Source organism: Pelophylax lessonae (genome assembly GCF_965119305.1).
Source record: "Pelophylax lessonae genome assembly, chromosome: 4".
Lineage (NCBI taxonomy): Eukaryota > Metazoa > Chordata > Amphibia > Anura > Ranidae > Pelophylax > Pelophylax lessonae.
The window spans coordinates 630377554-630399892 of NC_138771.1; the positions used below are offsets into that span (position 1 = coordinate 630377554).

General features: G+C 43.7%; 1 protein-coding gene across 4 annotated transcripts in view; it reads right to left on the reverse strand.

Annotated features, from left to right (window-relative positions):
* The window catches only part of LOC309551918 (uncharacterized protein), an 800893-nt gene that overhangs the window by 620735 nt on the left and 157819 nt on the right, over positions 1–22339 (reverse strand). Inside the window, exon 1 of one of the 4 annotated variants that reach the window (XM_082252635.1) lies at positions 3248–3336. The exons of the other annotated variants lie outside the window; for them this stretch is intronic. Within the exon in view, the coding sequence (XP_082108761.1) occupies positions 3248–3284 (37 nt within the window). The 5' untranslated portion in view covers positions 3285–3336. Of the gene's footprint in view, positions 1–3247; positions 3337–22339 lie in introns of those variants that run through there. 4 annotated transcript variants of the gene reach the window in all.

Sequence of the window (22339 nt, forward strand, 5' to 3'; positions counted from 1 at the left end):
ACCAGCTCCTCAGCCACTCGTTAACTTCCCTAATCTCCCGCTGCCTCTCTGGTGTGGCTCGAGGTACAGGTAGTATTTTTTTCTTTAGGTCTATTTTAACCACTTAAGGACCGCCCCACATACATTTACTGCGGCAGGGCGGCCCTTAAGCGCGAAATCACATACCTGTATGTGATTTTGTAAAAGGGCCGCCGGCCACCCACGATCGTTTAGGAGAATGACAGAGCGATCATCCTCGGGGGCCCCTGCAACTAGACTTTGCTGATACATTCATCTGCAGTTATCTCCTCTCCATATCTCTATAAATAGTTATTAATAGCAATATTGTATATACCGGGTAGGGATGGGCTCTATGTTTGAGTCGGGTGCCTTTAGCCAATCATGGCTCAGGTGCTAAGTCCAAGCCCCACACTACATAAGGCTGCTGCTTACAATGCAGCTGTATATAGTGTGTAACTATAGATATTAGGCAGGTAGTTAGTGGATAGTGTGTTAAGTAGTGATGGGCCAGACACCCCCTGGGTTGGTTCACACCAGCAACAAACAAAATGGCCACTGCCCCTACCTATTACTGGCCTTCATAGCAAAGAACACATGGAAGGGCTCCACACATGAAACAAACAAAGGTAAAATTCTCAGTTCAATCTGCCAGCCAGTCTGCTTACCAACCAAATTAACCTGTCTAACAGTTTGCGTCAAAACAGGGGTTTAGTTAACACACATTTGCAAATGCATGTGAAAGCTGCAGGGCCACTCCACGGCTCCCTGTATTACCTGCAGTCCTACTCTAATTAATTTATAAGAGCCTTCACAGTGGAAGCACATGCAAGCGAATGGATAGATATGGGGCAGGTGAGCCTGGAGGTGGCCCATCCCTACTCTGAAAGGTAATTGGGGGCATAATGGATGCCCAGCTGATGGTATTACAGCAAAGGCATCCAGTATGTCCACTCACCAGTACACATTAACAACAAACAAAATGGCCACTGCCCCCACCTATTACTGGCCTTCATAGCAAAGAACACATGGAAGGGCTCCACACATGAAACAAACAAAGGTAAAATTCCCAGTTCAATCTGCCAGCCTGCTTACCAAACAAATTAACCTGTCTAACAGTTTGCGTCAAAACAGGGGTTTAGTTAACATCTCGAACAGGGAAAAAGTTCTAACGAACATGCAAACTCTATTAAAGTCTAGGGGACACGAACGTGAAAAATCAAAAGTCCTCATTTTAAAGGCTTATATGCAAGTTATTGCCATAAAAAAGTGTATGGGGACCCGGGTACTGCCCTGGGGGACATGTATCAATGCAAAAAGATTTTTTTTGAAAACTATTGTTTTTTCACAGGAGCAGTGATTTTAATGATGCTTAAAACAAATTAATAACTTGCTCCCGGCAATACAGATAAAAAAACATGAAAAAAATGGCGTAGGGTTGACCGCCTCTAGTCCATACCAGGCCCTTTGGGTCTGGTATTTATTTTAAGGGAAGGCCCACGTCAAAATGTAAAAAAAAAAACAGGGTGGTTTCCCCCTGAAATCTATACCAGATCCTTATCCGAGCATGCAGCTTGGCAAACCAGGATGGGGGGGACGAGAGAGCGCCCCCCCTCCTGAACCATACCAGGCCACTTGCCCTCAACATGGGGAGCCCCCCAAAGAACCTTGTCCCCATGTTGATGGGGACAAGGACCTCTTCCCGACAACCCTGGGCTGTGGTTGTGGAGGTCTGCGGGTGGGGGGCTTATCGGAATCTGGAAGCCCCCTTTAACATACATGTGATGTCAGAAGGGGTGGTGTCACCGGGCAACATAACCGGGTGACCGCACCTCTTGCCTATAAAAGAGCTGTCAAAGCTAAATAACGGCATACAGTGGGTAGCCTCAGAAGAGGCAGAAGCGTTTTTGAATTTTTTTCTATTTTTCGAGTCGGCGGGCGTCGTGATTGACGATGGATTTACATCGAGGGACACTATGTTTTTTTTCTTCTTGTCAAAAACTGTGTTCTGTGGTTTTTCATTTTTTTACACTTTTTGGGTGAATGGGTAGGGGTATGATGTACTCGATACCCATTCACATGGGTTGGGTGGGATCTGGGGGCCCCTTGTTATATGGTGCTTCCAAATTCCCATAGCCCCCCCCCCACCTGTAGACCCCCACAACCACAGCCCAGGGTTGTCGGGAAGAGGTGCTTTTCGCCTTTAACATGGGGACAAGGTGCTTTGGGGGGCAACATTGTACAGAAGGTCTCCAGGTTGCCATATTTCATTTCATTTTTTTTTTAGGAGTTTACAGTGTTGCAGATTATAAGGGAGAAGAATTTTTTAATAATATTTATTTACAACATGACCTGTGTAGCAATTATATATGCCCTATTTAAAAAAAAAAAATGTTTCTATTTTCTATTTTTTCTTTTTGCAAAAGTAACCACTTCCCACCGATGTGGAACATATATGCCAAGAGGTACATGCAGCCTGATGTAAACAGTTTTCTGTGCTGAGAGCATGCACCCTGTGCACTCCCGGCACACTCACCAGCCGGGACTGGAAAGCTCCCAATGCATACTTGTGATTGGGAGCTTTCCATTAATGTGACCGCTATGACAGCTAATCACAGCGGGTACATTACCCAAATGCCCGCCTAGGCCTCCCAGCATTTAGAAGCTCTTAAAGGGCCAGGAGGCGATGGCAGGAAGCAGTTAAATATGTATGTTATGTATAAAAAACACACTTCTATGAAGATGAGAAATTGAGAAGTTTGTTCTTAGCTTCGTATTGTTGATGCAATCCCTCCTGTGCCCGGACCGGCCACAAAATAAAAACAAATAATAACTTTGATAATTAAGCCTCGTACACACGCAACGATTGTTGGCCGACCGATCGGCCGTCTTTTGTCCAGTGTTGTTGTGTTGGTTGAAATGTGCTCTAGACTGCACACAAATTTTTTCGGCCAACAACAACCAACTTCAGAAGTGATGTCATGTGCTGGTTTACTTTCCGTGTGTTTTTTCTTCTCTGAGCATGCCCAGTCTTGCTCATCTGATTTTTGTCTGCCGAAATCTGTACTGACTGACGAACAATTGGCCGTTCTGTTGACGGCCAACAAAAATTTTATAGCATGCACACCAGTCGCAGTTGGTTGTCGGAAGCATCATACTAACAAGCCGACAATCGGCCGACCGGACGTTGGCCGAAAATTCACGGCCAACAATCGTTGCGTGTGTACGAGGCTTTAGTTTTAACACTTACCTAGAAAGGACAGACTGATCAGGATGAAGAGTCTCATTGCTCCTTACAGTGTGCAATAGCTGGACAGCAAAGGATGTGTTGTCACTGGTGTATTGCCTAAATGTATTTTGATTTATAGAAATAGAATTCGAGCGAAAAAAGAAGTGAAGAAAAAGCAGAAGTTATTTTAAAGATTTAGCAGTTTTGTTTTATGGAAGAAGATAAGATACATGTAAGTGTGCTATGAGGAGCTCGATAAACTAAAGAAAAAGATTCATAAGTATAAACTCACTTGCTGCAGAAATATACTTTTCATGTGTTATGTTCTTGGATTTGTTTGTTCTGTCCTGTAGAGATTCCGATTTCACCCTCTTCCTGCCCAGGACAATTTTCAGCTTTCAGCGCTGTCGCACTTTAAATGAACATTGCGCAGTCATGCAACACTGTACCCATAAGAAATTAGTATAATTTTCTTTCACACAAATAGAGCATTCTTATGGTGGTATATAATCACCACTGGGTTTTTTATTTTTTGCTAAATAAACCAATAAATAAGTCATCGTGATCAGCTGCTGATTGGCTCTTTACCTCAATCTGCGCTCGGCAGTATCCAGGGGACATTTGAAACACAGAGCACGCTGCCCATGACCAGCAGCGGGCATGATCATAAGAAGTCATCATAAGACGGCCTCCCAGAACTGGATGAATGTGCTGTATCCATCATGGTCAGTTAATATAGTGGTTTATAAAGTGGCCGGTGAGTGTAGTCCAAGGTTCAATAGTGTCTGGAACCATGAATCAGACTGAGAAAATGCGGTAAAAACACACCTTTAATGTAATGGTAAAAATAGTACAGATCAGGAACATAAACAAAAAGGTATCATGCCTAAAATTCCCAAAGAGAAGAGGGTGTCAACTACTGACAAACCCTCAAACCTATAACCCATTCGCCAAGATCAAAATGGACTAAGGTGCTGTCCCTTGAGTTAAAAACCATATTCCAAAAAGTTAGCCCCAGGAATGTAAAGGCTTGGAATAGGGTTAAATATGAACAGTCATATAGCAGGTATCCAGATATAAGGGACATAAGTGGACAAAGCCAACCCAAAATTTGTATGCATAGAATGCATTAAGATAAAAAACCTTCTGACTTTACAACCACTTTAAACAGTGATTGTCCAATTTGTGATCTGTTTAGATGCATTAGCAGCCCCTTTAAATGGGTGGACTGCCCTAATGCAAGTGAATGCACCACAGTTCAGTCCAGGTCTGAAAAGTCCTAAACTTTATCTAAACCCACTGCTTCAACTTAACATTAACCTAACATTAGAGTTTATCTAAACCAAAAAACTCCCTAATTTGGAACTGTCTACAAGAAGTTCAAAGACTCCATAGAATAAGATCATGAGCAAGCTAAAATAACCCAATCCAATTTTATTTACAATACTCTACAAAATTAAGTAATCTCTATGGGCTTCACTCTTCTTCAGTGACTGATTCCTTTATAATTTCCCTTTCTCTTTTCAGGGATTTTTAGTAAATTTAGCACATTCCTAACATTCCTAATACATTTTCTGTATTCCTAACTTTTTCTGCTCTGTAGAAATTGTCGTTTGTTTTACCATGTCCTTTCAGACTGAATCTTTTATTATAATCACCTGGTACACTTTTAGTGTTTTGATGGGAAAATTTGTGGTGTTTGTATTAGGGATCAACTGATTATCGGCAAAGACGATTATCGGAGGGCCAATATTAACTTTTTTTTTTTTGCCGCTATATCGGTATCGGCCCCGGAATGGCGATATAACCGATATTCCAAATATTGCTCATGTAAGGGTAAAATGATGTCACATAGCATAATTACGTTTACAAATGTTATTGAATATGCCATTCACATATGTACAAAAGATATAAGAAATTCCACATTAGCAGATCTGCATCTCTCACCCACTTGCCGTAAATGATACCCGGGTGATACTGCTCCGTTTGGCATCTACTCAATACCGCTCCATCCCTCACCCGCTCCATCTCCCACCCACCCCGATACCACTCCGTCTCTCACCCACTTGCCGTAAGAGACACCGGGTGATACCGCTCCGTCCGGCATACGATCTCGGAGGTCACGTGGTCACACTGTGACCACGTGACCTCCGAGATCGTATGCCGGACTGAACGGTATTACCCGGGTGTCACAGCAAGTGGGTGGGAGACGGAGCGGGTGAGAGGCGGAGTGGGTGAGAGATGGAGCGGTATCGAGTGGGTGCCGGACAGAGCAGTATCACCCGGGTATTACGTACGGCAAGTGGGTGAGAGATACCGATCTGCCCCCAGATCTGCTAATGTGGAATTGCTTATAAATCTTTTGTACATATGTGAGTGGCATATCCAATAACATTTGTAAACGGAATTATGCTATGTGACATCATTTTACCCTTACATGAGCATTTACAACCTAATGGTTGGAGGAGGAGAAGACTAATCTCAGACCCTGACATAGGATGTACAAAATATCGGCCCATAACGGAGATACCGATACATTGTGACCAATATATCGGTATCGGCCCCGAAAAAAACATATTGATCTATCCCTAGTTTGTATCCCTTCAAAAATATTTAATTACTGGGAGATATCTCACTAAAACTGAAATTCCTATTGCAGGGGGTGCCTAAAATCTTAGTGCCCACATCTGAGAAAATCAGTAAATCACACAAATTTTTTTTTTATTTTTGGGGGCCTTCTGTACACCAACATTGTACAGAAGGCCTCCAGTTTGCCATATTGCATTTCATTTTTTTTTTCAGGAACTTACAGTGTTGCAGATTATAAGGGCCAAGTAATGTTTAATAATATTTAAATGCAACATGGCTTGTGTAGCAATTATACTGTATATTCCCTTTTTTTTTTTCTTTCTATTTTCTATTTTTTTCTTTTCTTTCACCGATGTGGCACATATATGCAGCCAAGAGGTCTTATATATGCAGCCTGATGTAAACAGTTTTCTGTGCTGAGAGCACGCGCCCTGCGCACTCCCAGTAAAATCACCGACTTGGACCGGAAAGCTCCTGATGCATACTGGCGATTGGGAGCTTTCCAATCATGTGACCGTTGTGACAGCCAATCACAGCGGTCACATTACCCAAATGCCGGTGTTGTGACAGAATGCTATACCCCCTCAGATTGCTATACCTTCGTCACTTCCGCCTGGGTGCGCATGCGCACAAGGCATTCTGGAGGTCCGCCGAGAAGCGTTCTTACAGGGGGCGGAACAGTTCTTACAGGGGGCGGGGCAGGAGGCGGTAGATGCAAATATCATCTAGTCCTTACAAGGGGCGGGGAGGATTAGTAGACATCGAGTTCTTACAGGGGGCGGGGCAGGGAGGATTAGGAGACTTGCGCCGTGTAATACATGTATTAAAAGTAGTTCCTTCGGTACCGCTGTATACTAAATAATAATAAAATAATGAATATTACTATTAAAAAAAAATATATATATACACACATATTCCTTCGGTACTGCATACTAAATAATAAAATAATAATAATAATAAAGTAATGAATATTAGCATTAAAAACAATTATATACACATATATATATATATATATATATAAGAATAAAAAAAACATATATATATATATATATATATATATATATATATATATATATATATATATATATATTGAAGATAAATATTAAAAACCAAATATGAAATATCAGAATAAAAAAAATGAATTACATATATATAAGAATAAAAAAAACATATATATATATATATATATATATATATATGTATATATATTTTTTTTTTTGAAGATAAATATTAAAAACCAAATATGAAATATCAGAATAAAAAAAAAAATATTACATATATATATATATATATATATATATAAGAATAAAAAAAAAAAACATATATATCTATATATATATTGAAGATAAATATTAAAAACCAAATATGAAATATCAGAATAAAAAAAAATTAATTACACACACATACATATATATATATATATATATATATATATATATACTTTTTTTTTCTAATACTTCTAATACTGATATTTCATATTTGGTTTTTAATATTTATCTTTAGTGTGTATGTATATATATATATATATATATATATATATATATATATATATTTTTTTTTTTTATTCTTCCATTTATATATATGGAGGAGTGGGGGACCCGTCATGTAACTATAGGTGCAGTCACGCTAGGGAAAGTAGAGGGGCCATAGCTCAGGCCCTGAATAAGTCCAGGGTCCCAAATTTGGCAAAGAGATAGGGGAGATCTTCATTTACCACTCTTAAAATGTTGGAGTAGCTAGCCTCAAATTTTTTGGTCAACTTTTTCAGGGGCCTCTTGGCAGGGTCGTCACAAGGGGGGTGCAGGAGGGCATCGAAATCCGTGGCTGCCGAGTGGGTGGGGGGGTCGGCGGGACCGGGCGCACCCGATCGGGGGGCGGCTGAGCTGTCCCGCACCCCCCAGGGTGCGGTCGCGGGAGTTTCTGGCGATGTGCGCACCGCCGCCGGGGGCGGGAGGCCGTGGTCGCGAGGTCGGGACGCCCTCGGATGACGGCCCGGGAGGAGGAGTGGGGCTGGAGGCCACCGTTCTCCCGCGGGGAGCGCTCCTAGGGCGGACCTGGCCGCGACGAACCTGCCGGCCGTCCGGCGGCATCTGTCTGGCCGTCTGGAAGCTGATTCGGGTCCTGGCAGACTCACCTGGCCCTCTGCGGTGGAGGTCCAGCGGACCGGAGGCGGGGCGCCTCCGACCACGGGGGCCGCAGGGAACCGTCGCCTGGTCGGCGGGACCGGCGCTCCCGAGGCGGACGGGAGGGGGGCGAGGCGCCCTGGGCGGTGGGCCAACATCTGTCGCTTCGCCGTGGTCGAGGGCTCCGATAAACCACCCTCTCATATATCCGCAGCAGCAATTCCCTCCGACCCCCCTGCCTGACCGGAGTTCCAGGCGCGACCGGCCGAAAACCGGAATTTCGGTCCGCTCCCCTGGAACTCCCTGCCGGCCCCGGCCGGCAAATCCGTCCTCATCCGCCACCTCCGCGGGCCGCCGGCGGAAAATCGCGCAAAGTCCCGGGGGCCAGCTTGGATCGCGCGGCCAGCCTGGCGCGCGGTTCCGTTCCGTGGCCGGAGGGCGGCAGCCCCGGCGGGCCAGCTTGGATCAAGCGGCCAGCATTGCGCAGGGTGCCGTTTCGCGGCTGGAGGACGGCAAAGTCCCACACAGTGCCAGGGTGTCTCTCCGGTCACCCTGGCAGGAAGCCGACTTCTCCCCACTGACGCCAAGAGCCACGGCCAGCAGGGCGAGCAGCTCCAGGCTCTCCCTGCCGGTCACCCTGACACGGAAGCCTTTTTTCCCCTTTGACTTTTTCAACTTTTTGGCCCCCGGGGGGTACGGCCGGAGGTGGCCTTGACGTGCCCCCTTAAGGGGGACTTCCAGAAAATTTATATCAGGACCCCTTGTGTCCAGGGACCCCAAACTTGCACCAGACCCAGAGGGGGTCCCGAACTCCCGGCCCACCGAGTTTCGCGTTCCTGCCACCTATGGTTCCGGAGATATCGACCGGTAAAAAACGCAAGTTCGATCCGCCGCGGCTAAATCTCGGCGCGCTGCTCGCGGCGTCCCGGGCTGCCGGGGGCTCCCACGTCCAGGGTCGGTTCTCCCCCTCCGCTTCCAGCTGGGAACCCCAAATTTTTCAGGGAGGTCGCCCGCCCCCCTGGCGACGTAAAACACGGAGCTCGAACCTCCGGTCGCCCCGGGGTCCGGAGTTACGGCGGGTGTCCCAAAACCTTTCAACATCCGGACTTTAGACTTATTCTTGGACCCAGAGAGATAGAGCCAGCGGGTGCCTCGACGCACAGGCCGGACTGGGAATAAAATTCAGCCCTGGAAAAAATTTCATACCAGCCCCATAGCATTATTATACCGGCCCAACAGCATAACGCCATTATTTTCTTGTTCATAAAAGGGAAAACCATGCATTTTAAAGCAAATTTGAAGAGTGTATTATATACAGATAAGATAGATATGAAAGCATATAGGGCTTCATATATAAAAGAGCAAATTCTAGTTAAAAGTGTTAAAAGTGCGGACATGGTACAGGACATCAGGGCCTGTGCGGACATGGTACAGGACATCAGGGCCTGTGCGGACATGATACACGACATCAGGGCCTGTGCGGACATGGTACAGGACATCAGGGCCTGTGCGGACATGATACACGACATCAGGGCCTGTGCGGACATGGTACAGGACATCAGGGCCTGTGCGGACATGGTACAGGACATCAGGGCCTGTGCGGACATTGTACAGGACATCAGGGCCTGTGCGGACATGGTACAGGACATCAGGGCCTGTGCGGACATGGTACAGGACATCAGGGCCTGTGCGGACATGGTACAGGACGTCAGGGCCTGTGCGGACATGATACAGACCATCAGAGCCTGTGCGGACATGGTACAGGACATCAGGGCCTGTGCTGACATGATACAGGACATCAGGGCCTGTGCGGACATGGTACCATGTCCGCACAGCCCCTGACATCTCCTGTACCATGTCCGCACAGCCTCTGACATATCCTGTACCGTGTCCGCACATCCTCTGACATCTCCTGTACCATGTCTGCACAGCCCCTGACATCTCCTGTACCATGTCCGCACAGGCCCTGATGTCCTGTACTATGTCCGCACAGCCCCTGATGTCCTGTACCATGTCCGCACAGCCTCTGACATTTCCTTTACCATGTCCGCACTTTTACCACTTTTAACTAGAATTTGCTCTTTTATATATAAAGCCCTATATGCTTTCATATCTATCTTATCTGTATATAATACACTCTTCAAATTTGCTTTAAAATGCATGGTTTTCCCTTTTATGAACAAGAAAATAATGGCGTTATGCTGTTGGGCCGGTATAATAATGCTATGGGGCTGGTATGAAATTTTTTCCAGGGCTGAATTTTATTCCCAGTCCGGCCTGTGCGTCGAGGCACCCGCTGGCCCTGTCTCTCTGGGTCCAAGAATAAGTCCAAAGTCCGGATGTTCAAAGGTTTTGGGACACCCGCCGTAACTCCGGACCCCGGGGCGACCGGAGGTTCGAGCTCTGTGTTTTACGTCGCCAGGGGGGCGGGCGACCTCCATGAAAAATTTGGGGTTCCCAGCTGGAAGCGGAGGGGGAGAACCGATCCCGGACGCGGGAGCCCCCGGCGGCCGGGGACGCCGCAAGCGGCGCGCCGCGATTTAGCCGCGGCCTAGGCGGATCGAACTTGCGGTTTTTACCAGTCGATGTCTCTGGAACCGTAGGCGGCAGGGACGCGAAACTCGGTGGGCCGGGGGTTCAGGACCCCCTCTGGGTCTGGTGCAAGTTTGGGGTCCCTGGACACAAGGGGTCCCGAAAATAAATTTTCTGGAAGTCCCCCTTAAGGGGGCACGTCAAGGCCACCTCCGGCTGTACCCCCCCGGGGGCCAAAAAGTTGAAAAAGTCAAAGGGGAAAAAACGGCTTCCGTGTCAGGGTGACCGGCGGGGAGAGCCTGGAGCTGCTCACCCTGCTGGCCATGGCTCTTGGCGTCAGTGGGGAGAAGTCGGCTTCGTGCCAGGGTGACCGGAGAGACACCCTGGCACTGTGTGGGACTTTGCCGTTCTCCGGCCGCGAAACAGCACCCTGCGCCATGCTGGCCGCTTGATCCAAGCTGGCCCGCCGGGGCTGCCGCCCTACGGCCGCGAAACGGCACCGCGCACCAGGCTGGCCACGCGATCCAAGCTGGCCCCCGGGACTTTGCGCGATTTTCCGCCGGCGGCCCGCGGAAGTGGCGGATGAGGACGGATTTGCCGGCCGGGGCCGGCAGGGAGTTCCAGGGGAGCGGACCGAAATTCCGGTTTTCGGCCGGTCGCGCCTGGAACTCCGGTCGGGCAGGGGGGTCGGAGGGAATTGCTGCTGCGGATATATGAGAGGGTGGTTTATCGGAGCCCTCGACCACGGCGAAGCGACAGATGTTGGCCCACCGCCCAGGGCGCCTCGCTTCCCTCCTGTCCGCCTCGGGAGCGCCGATCCCGCCGACCAGGCGACGGTTCCCTGCGGCCCCCGTGGTCGGAGGCACCCCGCCTCCGGTCCGCTGGACCTCCACCGCAGAGGGCCAGGTGAGTCTGCCAGGACCCGAATCAGCTTCCAGACGGCCAGACAGACGCCGCCGGACAGCCGGCAGGTTCGTCGCGGCCAGGTCCGCCCTAGGAGCGCTCCCCGCGGGAGAACGGTGGCCTCCAGCCCCACTCCTCCTCCCGGGCCGTCATCCGAGGGCGTCCCGACCTCGCGACCACGGCCTCCCGCCCCGGCGGCGGTGCGCACATCGCCAGCAACTCCCGCGACCACACCCTGGGGGGTGCGGGACAGCGCGGCCACCCCCGATCGGGTGCGCCCGGTCCCGCCGACCCCCCCACCCACTCGGCAGCCACGGATTTCGATGCCCTCCTGCACCCCCCTTGTGACGACCCTGCCAAGAGGCCCCTGAAAAAGTTGACCAAAAAATTTGAGGCTAGCTACTCCAACATTTTAAGAGTGGTAAATGAAGATCTCCCCTATCTCTTTGCCAAATTTGGGACCCTGGACTTATTCAGGGCCTGAGCTATGGCCCCTCTACTTTCCCTAGCGTGACTGCACCTATAGTTACATGACGGGTCCCCCACTCCTCCATATATATAAATGGAAGAATAAAAAAAAATATATATATATATATATATATATATATATATACATATAAATATATATATATATATATATATATATATACATACACACTAAAGATAAATATTAAAAACCAAATATGAAATATCAGTATTAGAAGTATTAGAAAAAAAAATTATATATATATATATATATATATATATATATATATATATATATATATGTGTGTGTGTAATTAATTTTCTTTTATTCTGATATTTCATATTTGGTTTTTAATATTTATCTTCAATATATATATAGATATATATATATATATGTTTTTTTTATTCATATATATATATATATATATATATATATATATATATATATATATATATATATATGTAATAATTTTTTTTTTTTATTCTGATATTTCATATTTGGTTTTTAATATTTATCTTCAATATATATATATATAGATATATATATATATATATGTTTTTTTTTTATTCTTATACATATATATATATATATATATATATATATATATATATATATATATATATGTAATAATTTTTTTTTTATTCTGATATTTCATATTTGTTTTTTAATATTTATCTTCAATATATATATATATATATATATATATATATATATATGTTTTTTTTATTCATATATATATATATATATATATATATATATATGTGTGTATATAATTGTTTTTAATGCTAATATTCATTACTTTATTATTATTATTTTATTATTTAGTATGCAGTACCGAAGGAATATGTGTGTATATATATATATTTTTTTTAAAAGTAATATTCATTATTTTATTATTATTTAGTATACAGCGGTACCGAAGGAACTACTTTCAATACATGTATTACACGGCGCAAGTCTCCTAATCCTCCCTGCCCCGCCCCCTGTAAGAACTCGATGTCTACTAATCCTCCCCGCCCCTTGTAAGGACTAGATGATATTTGCATCTACCGCCTCCCGCCCTGCCCCCTGTAAGAACTGTTCCGCCCCCTGTAAGAACGCTTCTCGGCGGACCTCCAGAATGCCTTGTGCGCATGCGCACCCAGGCGGAAGTGACGAAGGTATAGCAATCTGAGGGGGTATAGCATTCTGTCACAACACCGGCCTCTGCCTCCCAGCATTTAGAAGCTCTTAAAGGGCCAGGATGCGGTGGCAGGAAGGGGGTTAAATATGTACGTTATGTAAAAAGAACACCTCCTAGGAAGATGGGAAATTGCAAAGTTCCTAGCTTTGTATTGTTGATGCAATCCCTCCTGTGCCCAGACCGGCCGCACATTAGATACAAATAATTAACTTTCATAATTAGTTTTAGCACTTACCTATAGAAAGGACAGACTGATCAGGATGAAGAGTCTCATCGCTCCTTATAGTGTGCAATAGCTGGACTACAAAGGATGTGTTGTCACTGGTGTATTGCCTAAATGTATTTTGATTTATAAGATGAGGACATGAGCAAAACACGAAGTGAAGAAAAAGCAGAAGCTATTTTTAAAGATTTAGAAGTTTTGTTTTACGGAAGAAGATAACATACATGTTAATGTGCTAAGAGGAACTCGACAACCAAGATAAGGATTCATAAGTATAACCTCACTTTCTGCAGAATTATACATTTTACATGTTAAAATGTTTTTGGATGGATATATTGTTTGTCCTGTCCTGTAGAGATTCCAGTGAGAGTTTAAAAGCCTCTAACCCGGGGAAGAGCTGAGCAGTCCTTAGATGTGGTGGCATTAGCTTTCTTTTTTTATTTTTTTACATTTTTTCACCTAGGTAGGTGTAGTGTTGTCACTCTAGGCTACTCAACCTTTTTGGGATATAATCATCCCCCCCACCCCCTTCTCAGAAGTAGTAGTTCATAGAAGATAACTTTGAAAGCGGATATCATTGAGTTTTAGTGGAGAGGATGCTACGGGACACTGAAAATGCTCTTAGTCTTAAAAAGAAAATGAATGCACCCGCCACATCTAGAGACTGATAAACTACAATATATCAATAGGTAGTGATAGAGGGATGCAAGACACTTTTTTCGCAGGTTATCAAAATGTGTACAAAGTCATCACTTGGCCCAATTGGCCTGTAATCGACAGTTTACCACAAAGATGGGCTCCTCAGGAGAGGACAATTGAGAAATCCTGTTTTATAAGTCAAAGAGAGTGCCAAATGATACATTCTTAGGAGTCCAAAGTCTTTATTGTCCAACTGGTTCTAGCAAGCAGGGCAAGGGATAGCAATGTCAAAGAAAAAGATTCATAAGCCACACACCATGAAGTGAGGTGAATGGCAGCCTAAGCCTCGACTCCAGCCAGACCATGCCCCTAACATGTTTCGCTTCACCCCTTGGAGCTTAATCATGGCTGCACTCACAGCGGTCTAGTTGGACTTTACTTCTCTTCCTGAGGAGCACCTAAATTTTGTCTTTTTGGGTCACAGGGGAAAAGACAGCCAATGTATTTCAGGAGCCAAACAATCCCTCTTCATCAGGTTCATGTAAAACAATAATAAAGCAGACATGTAGCCCTTTTTTTGGGGGAGAAATGGCCCTCTCTGCAAACAGGATATTGCGCTAAACCTGTAGGTAAAGAAGAGAACTAGAACATTTGCTAACTGGAAGAGTGGGATTGACAATAAAGTTGGCAACCAGAGCCTCTGTAAACAGAGGGAATTCCCTTCCTGGGAAATGAATCGGTAATCTAATCAAGGTAATTGGAACTACTGAAACCAGCAAATAACATTGACCATAAGGTCCCGTTCACACCTGAGCGATTATCTGATTGAAGCTTGTAGTTCTAAAATGCTCAACAAGCCAAATCCCATTCATTTCAATTGCCCTTCTTCACATCTGAGCGTTCTGTCACCTGAAGCAAAACACCTGTTGCTCAAAAAATACATGAGCTTGTTTTTGGCAAATTGGAGGCAGAGTGGCCCATAGACTTCAATGTGAACACTAGAGATGTACCGAACGGTTCGCCGGCGAACGGTTCCCGGCGAACTTCGAACGTTCGCGTTCGCCGCTGCGGGCGAACATATGCGATGTTCGGTCTGCCTCCTATACTTCATCATTGAGGCAAACTTTGACCCTGAACATCACAGTCAGCAGACACATTCCAGGCCAATCAGCATACCTCCCTCCCACACCCTCCCACCTCCTATAAATAAGCAAGGGTAGCATCCATTTTAGATCATTTCTGTGTTACTGAGAGAGGGCTGGTATTTGTGTATTTTTTTTTTGTTCTGTGATATATATATATATATATATATATATATATATATATATATATATATATTGTCCCCAAAAGCCCCTTTGAGGGCTGGTATTTGAGTATTTTTTTAATATATATATATATATATATATATATATATGTAGCATGTCCAGAACCAGAAAAAAAAGATCATATAGGTGTAAAAGGGGTTCCCACCATCCCTGCTCTACTGAAAAATTATCTTTTTTTTCTGGTTCTGGACATGCTACAGAGCTGAAACTTCACAGGTACACCTTTTAGACCCCCCAGACACTAAATCACACAAAAAAGTTCTTAAAAATTGTCATTTTTGATAGAGAGCCAATTATTGGAAAAAAAAAAAACTTAACAAAAAAAAAATTTCTTTGGATTTATTGTCTGGGGGGGGGGGGGGTCTAAAAAGTGTACCTGTGAAGTTTCAGCTCTGCAGCATGTCCAGAACCAGGAAAAAAAGATCATATAGGTGTAAAAGGGGTTCCCACCATCCCTGCTCTACTGAAAAATTATATTTTTTTCTGGTTCTGGACATGCTACAGAGCTGAAACTTCACAGGTTCACTTTTTAGACCCCCTAGACACTAAATCACACAAAAAAAGTTCTTAAAAATTGTCATTTTTGATAGAGAGCCAATTATTGAAAAAAAAAAAAAACTTAACAAAAAAAAATGTCTTTGGATTTATTGTCTGGGGGGTCTAAAAAGTGTACCTGTGAAGTTTCAGCTCTGTAGCATGTCCAGAACTAGAAAAAAAAATAGAATCAGGGTTAGGGCTAGGGTTAGGGTTAGGGTTAGGGCTAGGGTTAGGGTCAGGGCTAAGGTTAGGGTTATTTTTAGTGCTTAGGGTTAGAGTTAGAGGGGTAGGGGTAGGGCTACTAACTCTAACCCTAAGTATCTCACCGTAACCCTAACCCTAGCCCCTAACACTAAACCTAACCCTAACCCTCTAACCATAACCCTAACCCTCTAACCTTAACCCTAACCCTCTAAGCCTAGCCATAAAAATAACCCTAACCCTAAACCTAACCCTAACCCTAGCCCTAACCCTAACCCTAGCCCTAACCCTAGCCCTAACCCTAACCCTAACCCTAGCCCTAACCCTAATTCGTATTTTTTTCTGGTTCTGGACATGCTACAGAGCTGAAACTTCACAGGTTCACTTTTTAGACCCCCTAGACACTAAATCACACAAAAAAGTTCTTAAAAATTGTCATTTTTGATAGAGAGCCAATTATTGAAAAAACTTAACAAAAAAAAATTCTTTGGATTTATTGTCTGGGGGGTCTAAAAAGTGTACCTGTGAAGTTTCAGCTCTATAGCATGTCCAGAACCAGAAAAAATAGAATCAGGGTTAGGGCTAGGGTTAGGGTTAGGGCTAGGGTTAGGGTCAGGGCTAAGGTTAGGGTTATTTTTAGTGCTTAGGGTTAGAGTTAGAGGGGTAGGGGTAGGGCTACTAACTCTAACCCTAAGTATCTCACCGTAACCCTAACCCTAGCCCCTAACACTAAACCTAACCCTAACCCTAACCCTCTAACCATAACCCTAACCCTCTAACCTTAACCCTAACCCTCTAAGCCTAGCCATAAAAATAACCCTAACCCTAAACCTAACCCTAAACCTAACCCTAACCCTAGCCCTAACCCTAGCCCTAACCCTAACCCTAGCCCTAACCCTAATTCATATTTTTTTTCTGGTTCCGGACATGCTACAGAGCTGAAACTTCACAGGTACACTTTTTAGACCCCCCAGATGCTAAATCCAAAGACATTTTTTATTTTTATTTTTTTTTAATTTTTCCAATAATTATCTCTCTATCAAAAAATTACAATTTTTAAGAACTTTTTTTTGTGTGATCCCTCTCCGGCATGCCACAGTCCAGGTGTTTGTCCCCTTGAAACAACTTTTCCATTACTATTGTGGCCAGAAAGAGTCCCTGTGGGTTTTAAAATTCGCCTGCCTATTAAAGTCTATGGCAGTTCACAATGTTCGCCGGTTCGGGAACATTCGCCGATGTTCGCGTTCGCCGTTCGCGAACAGCGAATTTTATGTTCGCGACATCACTAGTGAACACCTGAAAATGTGCAACACAGGCATTTTACGAGCGTTTTGTTGCTTATTTTCTGCTTAAACAGCAGCTCTCCACCCCTAATTCATCCACCTCTCCTCCCCCTAGTGCTTTGCTTTCTATTGGCTAAACAAAAATGCCTGAAGCTGTAAAATGGTTGTAATACACTTTTAAAAATGTTTAAAAACCTCAAAGAAAAACTGAAAGTCACTCTGCTCAGGTGAATGTTGCAGAGGATGCTCGTGATGCGGTATACATCTTTGTGTCGTAGACCTGAAGACAAGAGCAGTGATGATGGGGAAATCCTCCAACTGTTGTCCAACCAGCCTGGAACATAGCTTCTCACCAACAGAAATTGTGGCAGGCACCTGACCTCAGAGTTAGTCTATATTCTCTTTGCTTTAGTCCCCAGTAGCTTCTAATCTGTCATGTAACCAGACCTTTAACTACCAGAAACGGTTGCCTATTTTGGTTCTAGCCTTTGCAGGTTATTGAGCCCTAAGCTAAAACTGGCTATAGAATCCCAGACCAGAAGGGATGGCGTTAACTAAAATAACAGGAGCTGCATATAATCTTTATTACAATAAACAGTCTTACCTACTAAAATAAAGCAACGTGACCACTACATGCATACAGTAACACAGACCTACAGTAGTTATCTGGCACTGTGCATGTGATATAATAACAATAGGACATGTATATGCTTGTGACAAGGATTCACACTCAAGAAGCTTTTGGAAGCTGCAATTAAACTAGTTGAACATAAGAATACTTGCAAAATATTCCCTAAATATGGCCTGTATTTTGCATTATGGAGAGGTCATGTGGCTGAGACTTTCTCTCTCTTTCAATCCACTTCCTCTGTCTGGGGATTTTAAAGTCAGTCTCACAGATACAGGAAGTGCTAATACATAATTTTACATAACACTGTGATATTAGCAACTAACAGGAGAGGGCATTTAAGGAGGGGTGGGCTCCCTCCAGTCACCTGTCCTCCATCTATCTCATCAGAATGCGTGTGCTCCCATTGTGGAGACTCTTTAAAGGGAGAGTTAGGGACTGCAGATATCAGGGTGCCTTGGCGCGGCCTGCAGCTTACGCATGTATTTGCAAATGTGTGCAACTAAACCCCTGTTTTTAACGCATACTGTTAGACAGGTTAATTTGGCTGGTTGCTGGCTGGTTGGTAAGTAGTGACTGGAAATCCCTTCGTTTTTGATCTGCGTTTGCCCTTCCAGTGCTCCTTACTATCTAGACCAGTTATAGGTGGAGGAGGTGACCACTTTTTGCAATATCGTATAACGTTTATATTGGTCAGGCAACGCACTGACACCTTCGCTGCCATTGTGCTATGTGCTGGGTGTTCAGTGTGACCCTGCGCCTTTAAGGAGGGGTGGGCTCCCTCCAGTCACCTGTCCTCCATCTATCTCATCAGAATGCATGTGCTCCCATTGTGGAGACTCTTTAAAGGTAGAGTTAGGGACTGCAGATATCAGGGTGCCTTGGCGCGGCCTGCAGCTTACGCATGTATTTGCAAATGTGTGCAACTAAACCCCTGTTTTTAACGCATACTGTTAGACAGGTTAATTTGGCTGGTTGCTGGCTGGTTGGTAAGTAGTGACTGGAAATCCCTTCGTTTTTGATTAACAGGAGAGGGCAGCATGTCCCTACAAATTTGTATTTTTTGTAGCAATTCTTCTTTATCATCATTTTGATGTGATTTATTGTAAAAAAAATCTCCATCCCTGATGAAGGGATTGTGTGGACCCCGAAATGTGTTGGATGCTTTGGAAGATGAAATTACATAAGTGAAATAATAGCCTCTTACCAAATAATGTGGACCATGTATAGTAAACAATGATCAGCAAAGCTAATTAAATATATTCAACATGTAAAGGTGTCTTTACAATACAGTGCATATCACCAACGTGTTGCCACTTCATGCCAAATAAGTTATTATTCACCCTGTTACCCCACAATATGGGCCATTATGGGTTAAATTGTCATAAGCACATACAGTATGTCAGCATGACATAGAGTAATTTAGAGCTACAATATACACTATATTACCAAAAGTATTGGGGCGCCTGCCTTTACACACATGAACTTTAATGGCAACCCAGTCTAAGTCCATAGGGTTCAATATTCAGGTGGCCCACCCTTTGCAGCTATTACAGCTTTAACTCTTCTGGGAAGGCTGTCCACAAGGTTTTAGAGTGTGTCTATGGGAATGTTTCACCATTCTTCCAGAAGCACATTTGTGAGGTCAGGTATTAATTTTGGGTGAGTAGGTCTGGATCACAGTCTTCACTCGAATTCATCCCAAAAGTGTTCTATCGGGCTGAGGTCAGGACTCTGTGAAGGCCAATCAAGTTCCTCCACCCCAAACTCACTCTAAAAAATATAAATTCTTTGGCAAATAATATGCCTTCGGTAATTCACACACACATATGTGTATATATATATATATATATATATATATATACTGTATAGATATATATATACTGTATATATATATATATATATATATATATATATATATATACATACATACATACACACTATATTGTCAAGTTCATCTACCCCAAACTACTTGCTCATCCATGTCTTTATGGACCTAGCTTTGTGCACTGGTCCAAATCATTTGGTGGCGGGGGGAATATGGTGTGGGGTTGTTTTTCAGGGATCAAGCTTGGCCCTCTAGTTCCAGTGAAGGGAACTCTTAAGGCGTTAACATATCAAGACATTTTGGACAATTTTATGCTCCCAACTTTGTGGGAACAGTTTGGGGATGGCCCCTTCCTGTTCCAACATGACTGCGCACCAGTGCACAAAGCAAGGTCCATAAAGACCTGGATGAGTGAGTTTGGGGTGGAGTAACTTGACTGGCCTGCACAGAGTCCTGACCTTAACCCAATAGAACACCTTTGGGATAAATTAGAGTGGAAACTGAGAGCCAGGCCTTCTCGTTCCAACATCAGTGCCTGACCTCACAAATGCGCTTCTGGAAGAATGGTGAAATATTCCCATAGACACACTCCTAAACCTTGTGGACAGCCTTCCCAGAAGAGTTGAAGCTGTTATAGCTGCAAAGGGAGGGCCAACTCAATATTGAACCCTATGGACTAAGACTGGGATGCCATTAAAGATCATGAGTGTATAAAGACAGTCGTCCAAATGCTTTTGGTCATATAGTGTATATTTAATTTGGTTATTTATTTGATATCACACATTGTTTGTAAGCTGCTTTATCCAGAACCTGTTTAACCCCAGCGCTGAATTATTCTGTTTTTAGATCATTAGGAGTAGTCAAGAAATAATTGAAATACAATGTGGAAATTAATATATGTTTTCAAGCGATATCCTTTATTGGAGGACTTATGTTTTTAAAGATGAAAGTTTTCCAAATGCATTAGCATACTTCATTGGGCATGTCTTATGATGAAACCTAACATGTATTGGAACCTTTTAAAGCAACTATCTTATATGATCGTAAGGGTCATCTTGTAGCCACAATGGGGTAATTGTTTTTAAATAAATCAATCAAGATAAAAAAAAAGGAATTTTGGCCATTCTATGAAGCTTATGATTAGAGATCGACCGATTATTGGCAAAGCTGATATATCGAGGGCCGATATGCACCAAGGTGACCGATATTGCCCATATTTCGGGAAAGTGCTTGCTAGGGGCATCACCCCGGTACCGGCGTCCATAGCTGACGGTCGGCTGTTTTGTAATGACAACCGATGCGGCTGAGAAGCCACTCGGCTGTCATTACAAGGAGCGGGAGGGGATGTCCCCCCCGAGGGGATGTCCCCCCCCTGCCGCCTTCTGTGGCTCGGGTTCCTGGGTCTCCCTCCACCGGGCAACTATCCTGCACGGCCACCGAATAGAAGACCCAATCAAAACCACATTCGGCTCTGATCGGGTCTCCATGTAAAAACCCGGAAGTGATGTAATGACTCGGCGCCAAATTCCAAAAAATTACAGCATTCAAAACAGCCAAACTTGGCATTTTGAATGCTTTTAAGTGCAGAGCAGGGGTTTGGGGTATTTTAGCCTCCCAGATCCCTCCACAAGAGTACCTGTAAAAAAAAAAAAAAAAAAAATTTAATGTACGAAAATATCGGCCAATATCGGCCTATACCGATATGCGATGACCAAAATATTGGTATCGGCAATATGAAAACGATATTGGTCGATCACTACTTATGATCATATGAGGTTATATAACACAGAATATGGCTAGTTTTATTGGAGTTGAGCAGATGTGTGTTACATTTGTTCAACAAACCTTTTATACATTGACTCTTAAGGCCCGTACACACGTACCGATCGTCGGCATACAAACGTCGGCAGACGAAAGATCTGCCGATTGTACGCTTGTTAGTATGGTGCCTCCGACAGCCGTCAGCGCACATTCTGCGGACAAGAATCTGTCTTGCAAGCATTGAAATTTTTGTATGCCGACACCAGAACGGCCGATTGTTCGCCAGTCAGTACAGAATTCTGCCGACACACAGCTACAAATCCCAACACGCATGATCAAACCAAATGAGGTCCCGGAAGAATTTTCTCTAGTAAACTCAACATTTTATCCAGAAAGAACTTTCGTCTCGCGGCAGTGCCAAAAAAATAGGTGAAATGCGGAGCACATGCTAATCTTGATAAATGTGAGAAGAAGGAAGATGCTGCTCATAATGCCATACTTTTCTAATAAAAAGGCATGTGTTCTGCTATGATGAAGATAATGTTTGTCTATTCTATCTGTTCTATCAAATTTTTGAATTAAATAATTTGAATTCTTCACCATTTTTTTTTTTTTTTTGCACAGCAAAGATCTAACTATTGATATGACCCTTTATTCTTGTATTAATTAATGTATAAAACATATTTTTCAGGTTATGCACAATATTAAACATGTTAACAAATTCAGATAGGCCATTTTTTAGTTACAATTTTTTTTATTTTATGGATCTCTGATAAAACAAAAGCAAACATTAATACTCTCCGTATTTAAAAAATAAACATAAAAAAGGTCCATTTGGACTAAATTAAATTAGAAACTGCCAAACAGGGGTAAAAAAAATAATAGGGGGTTA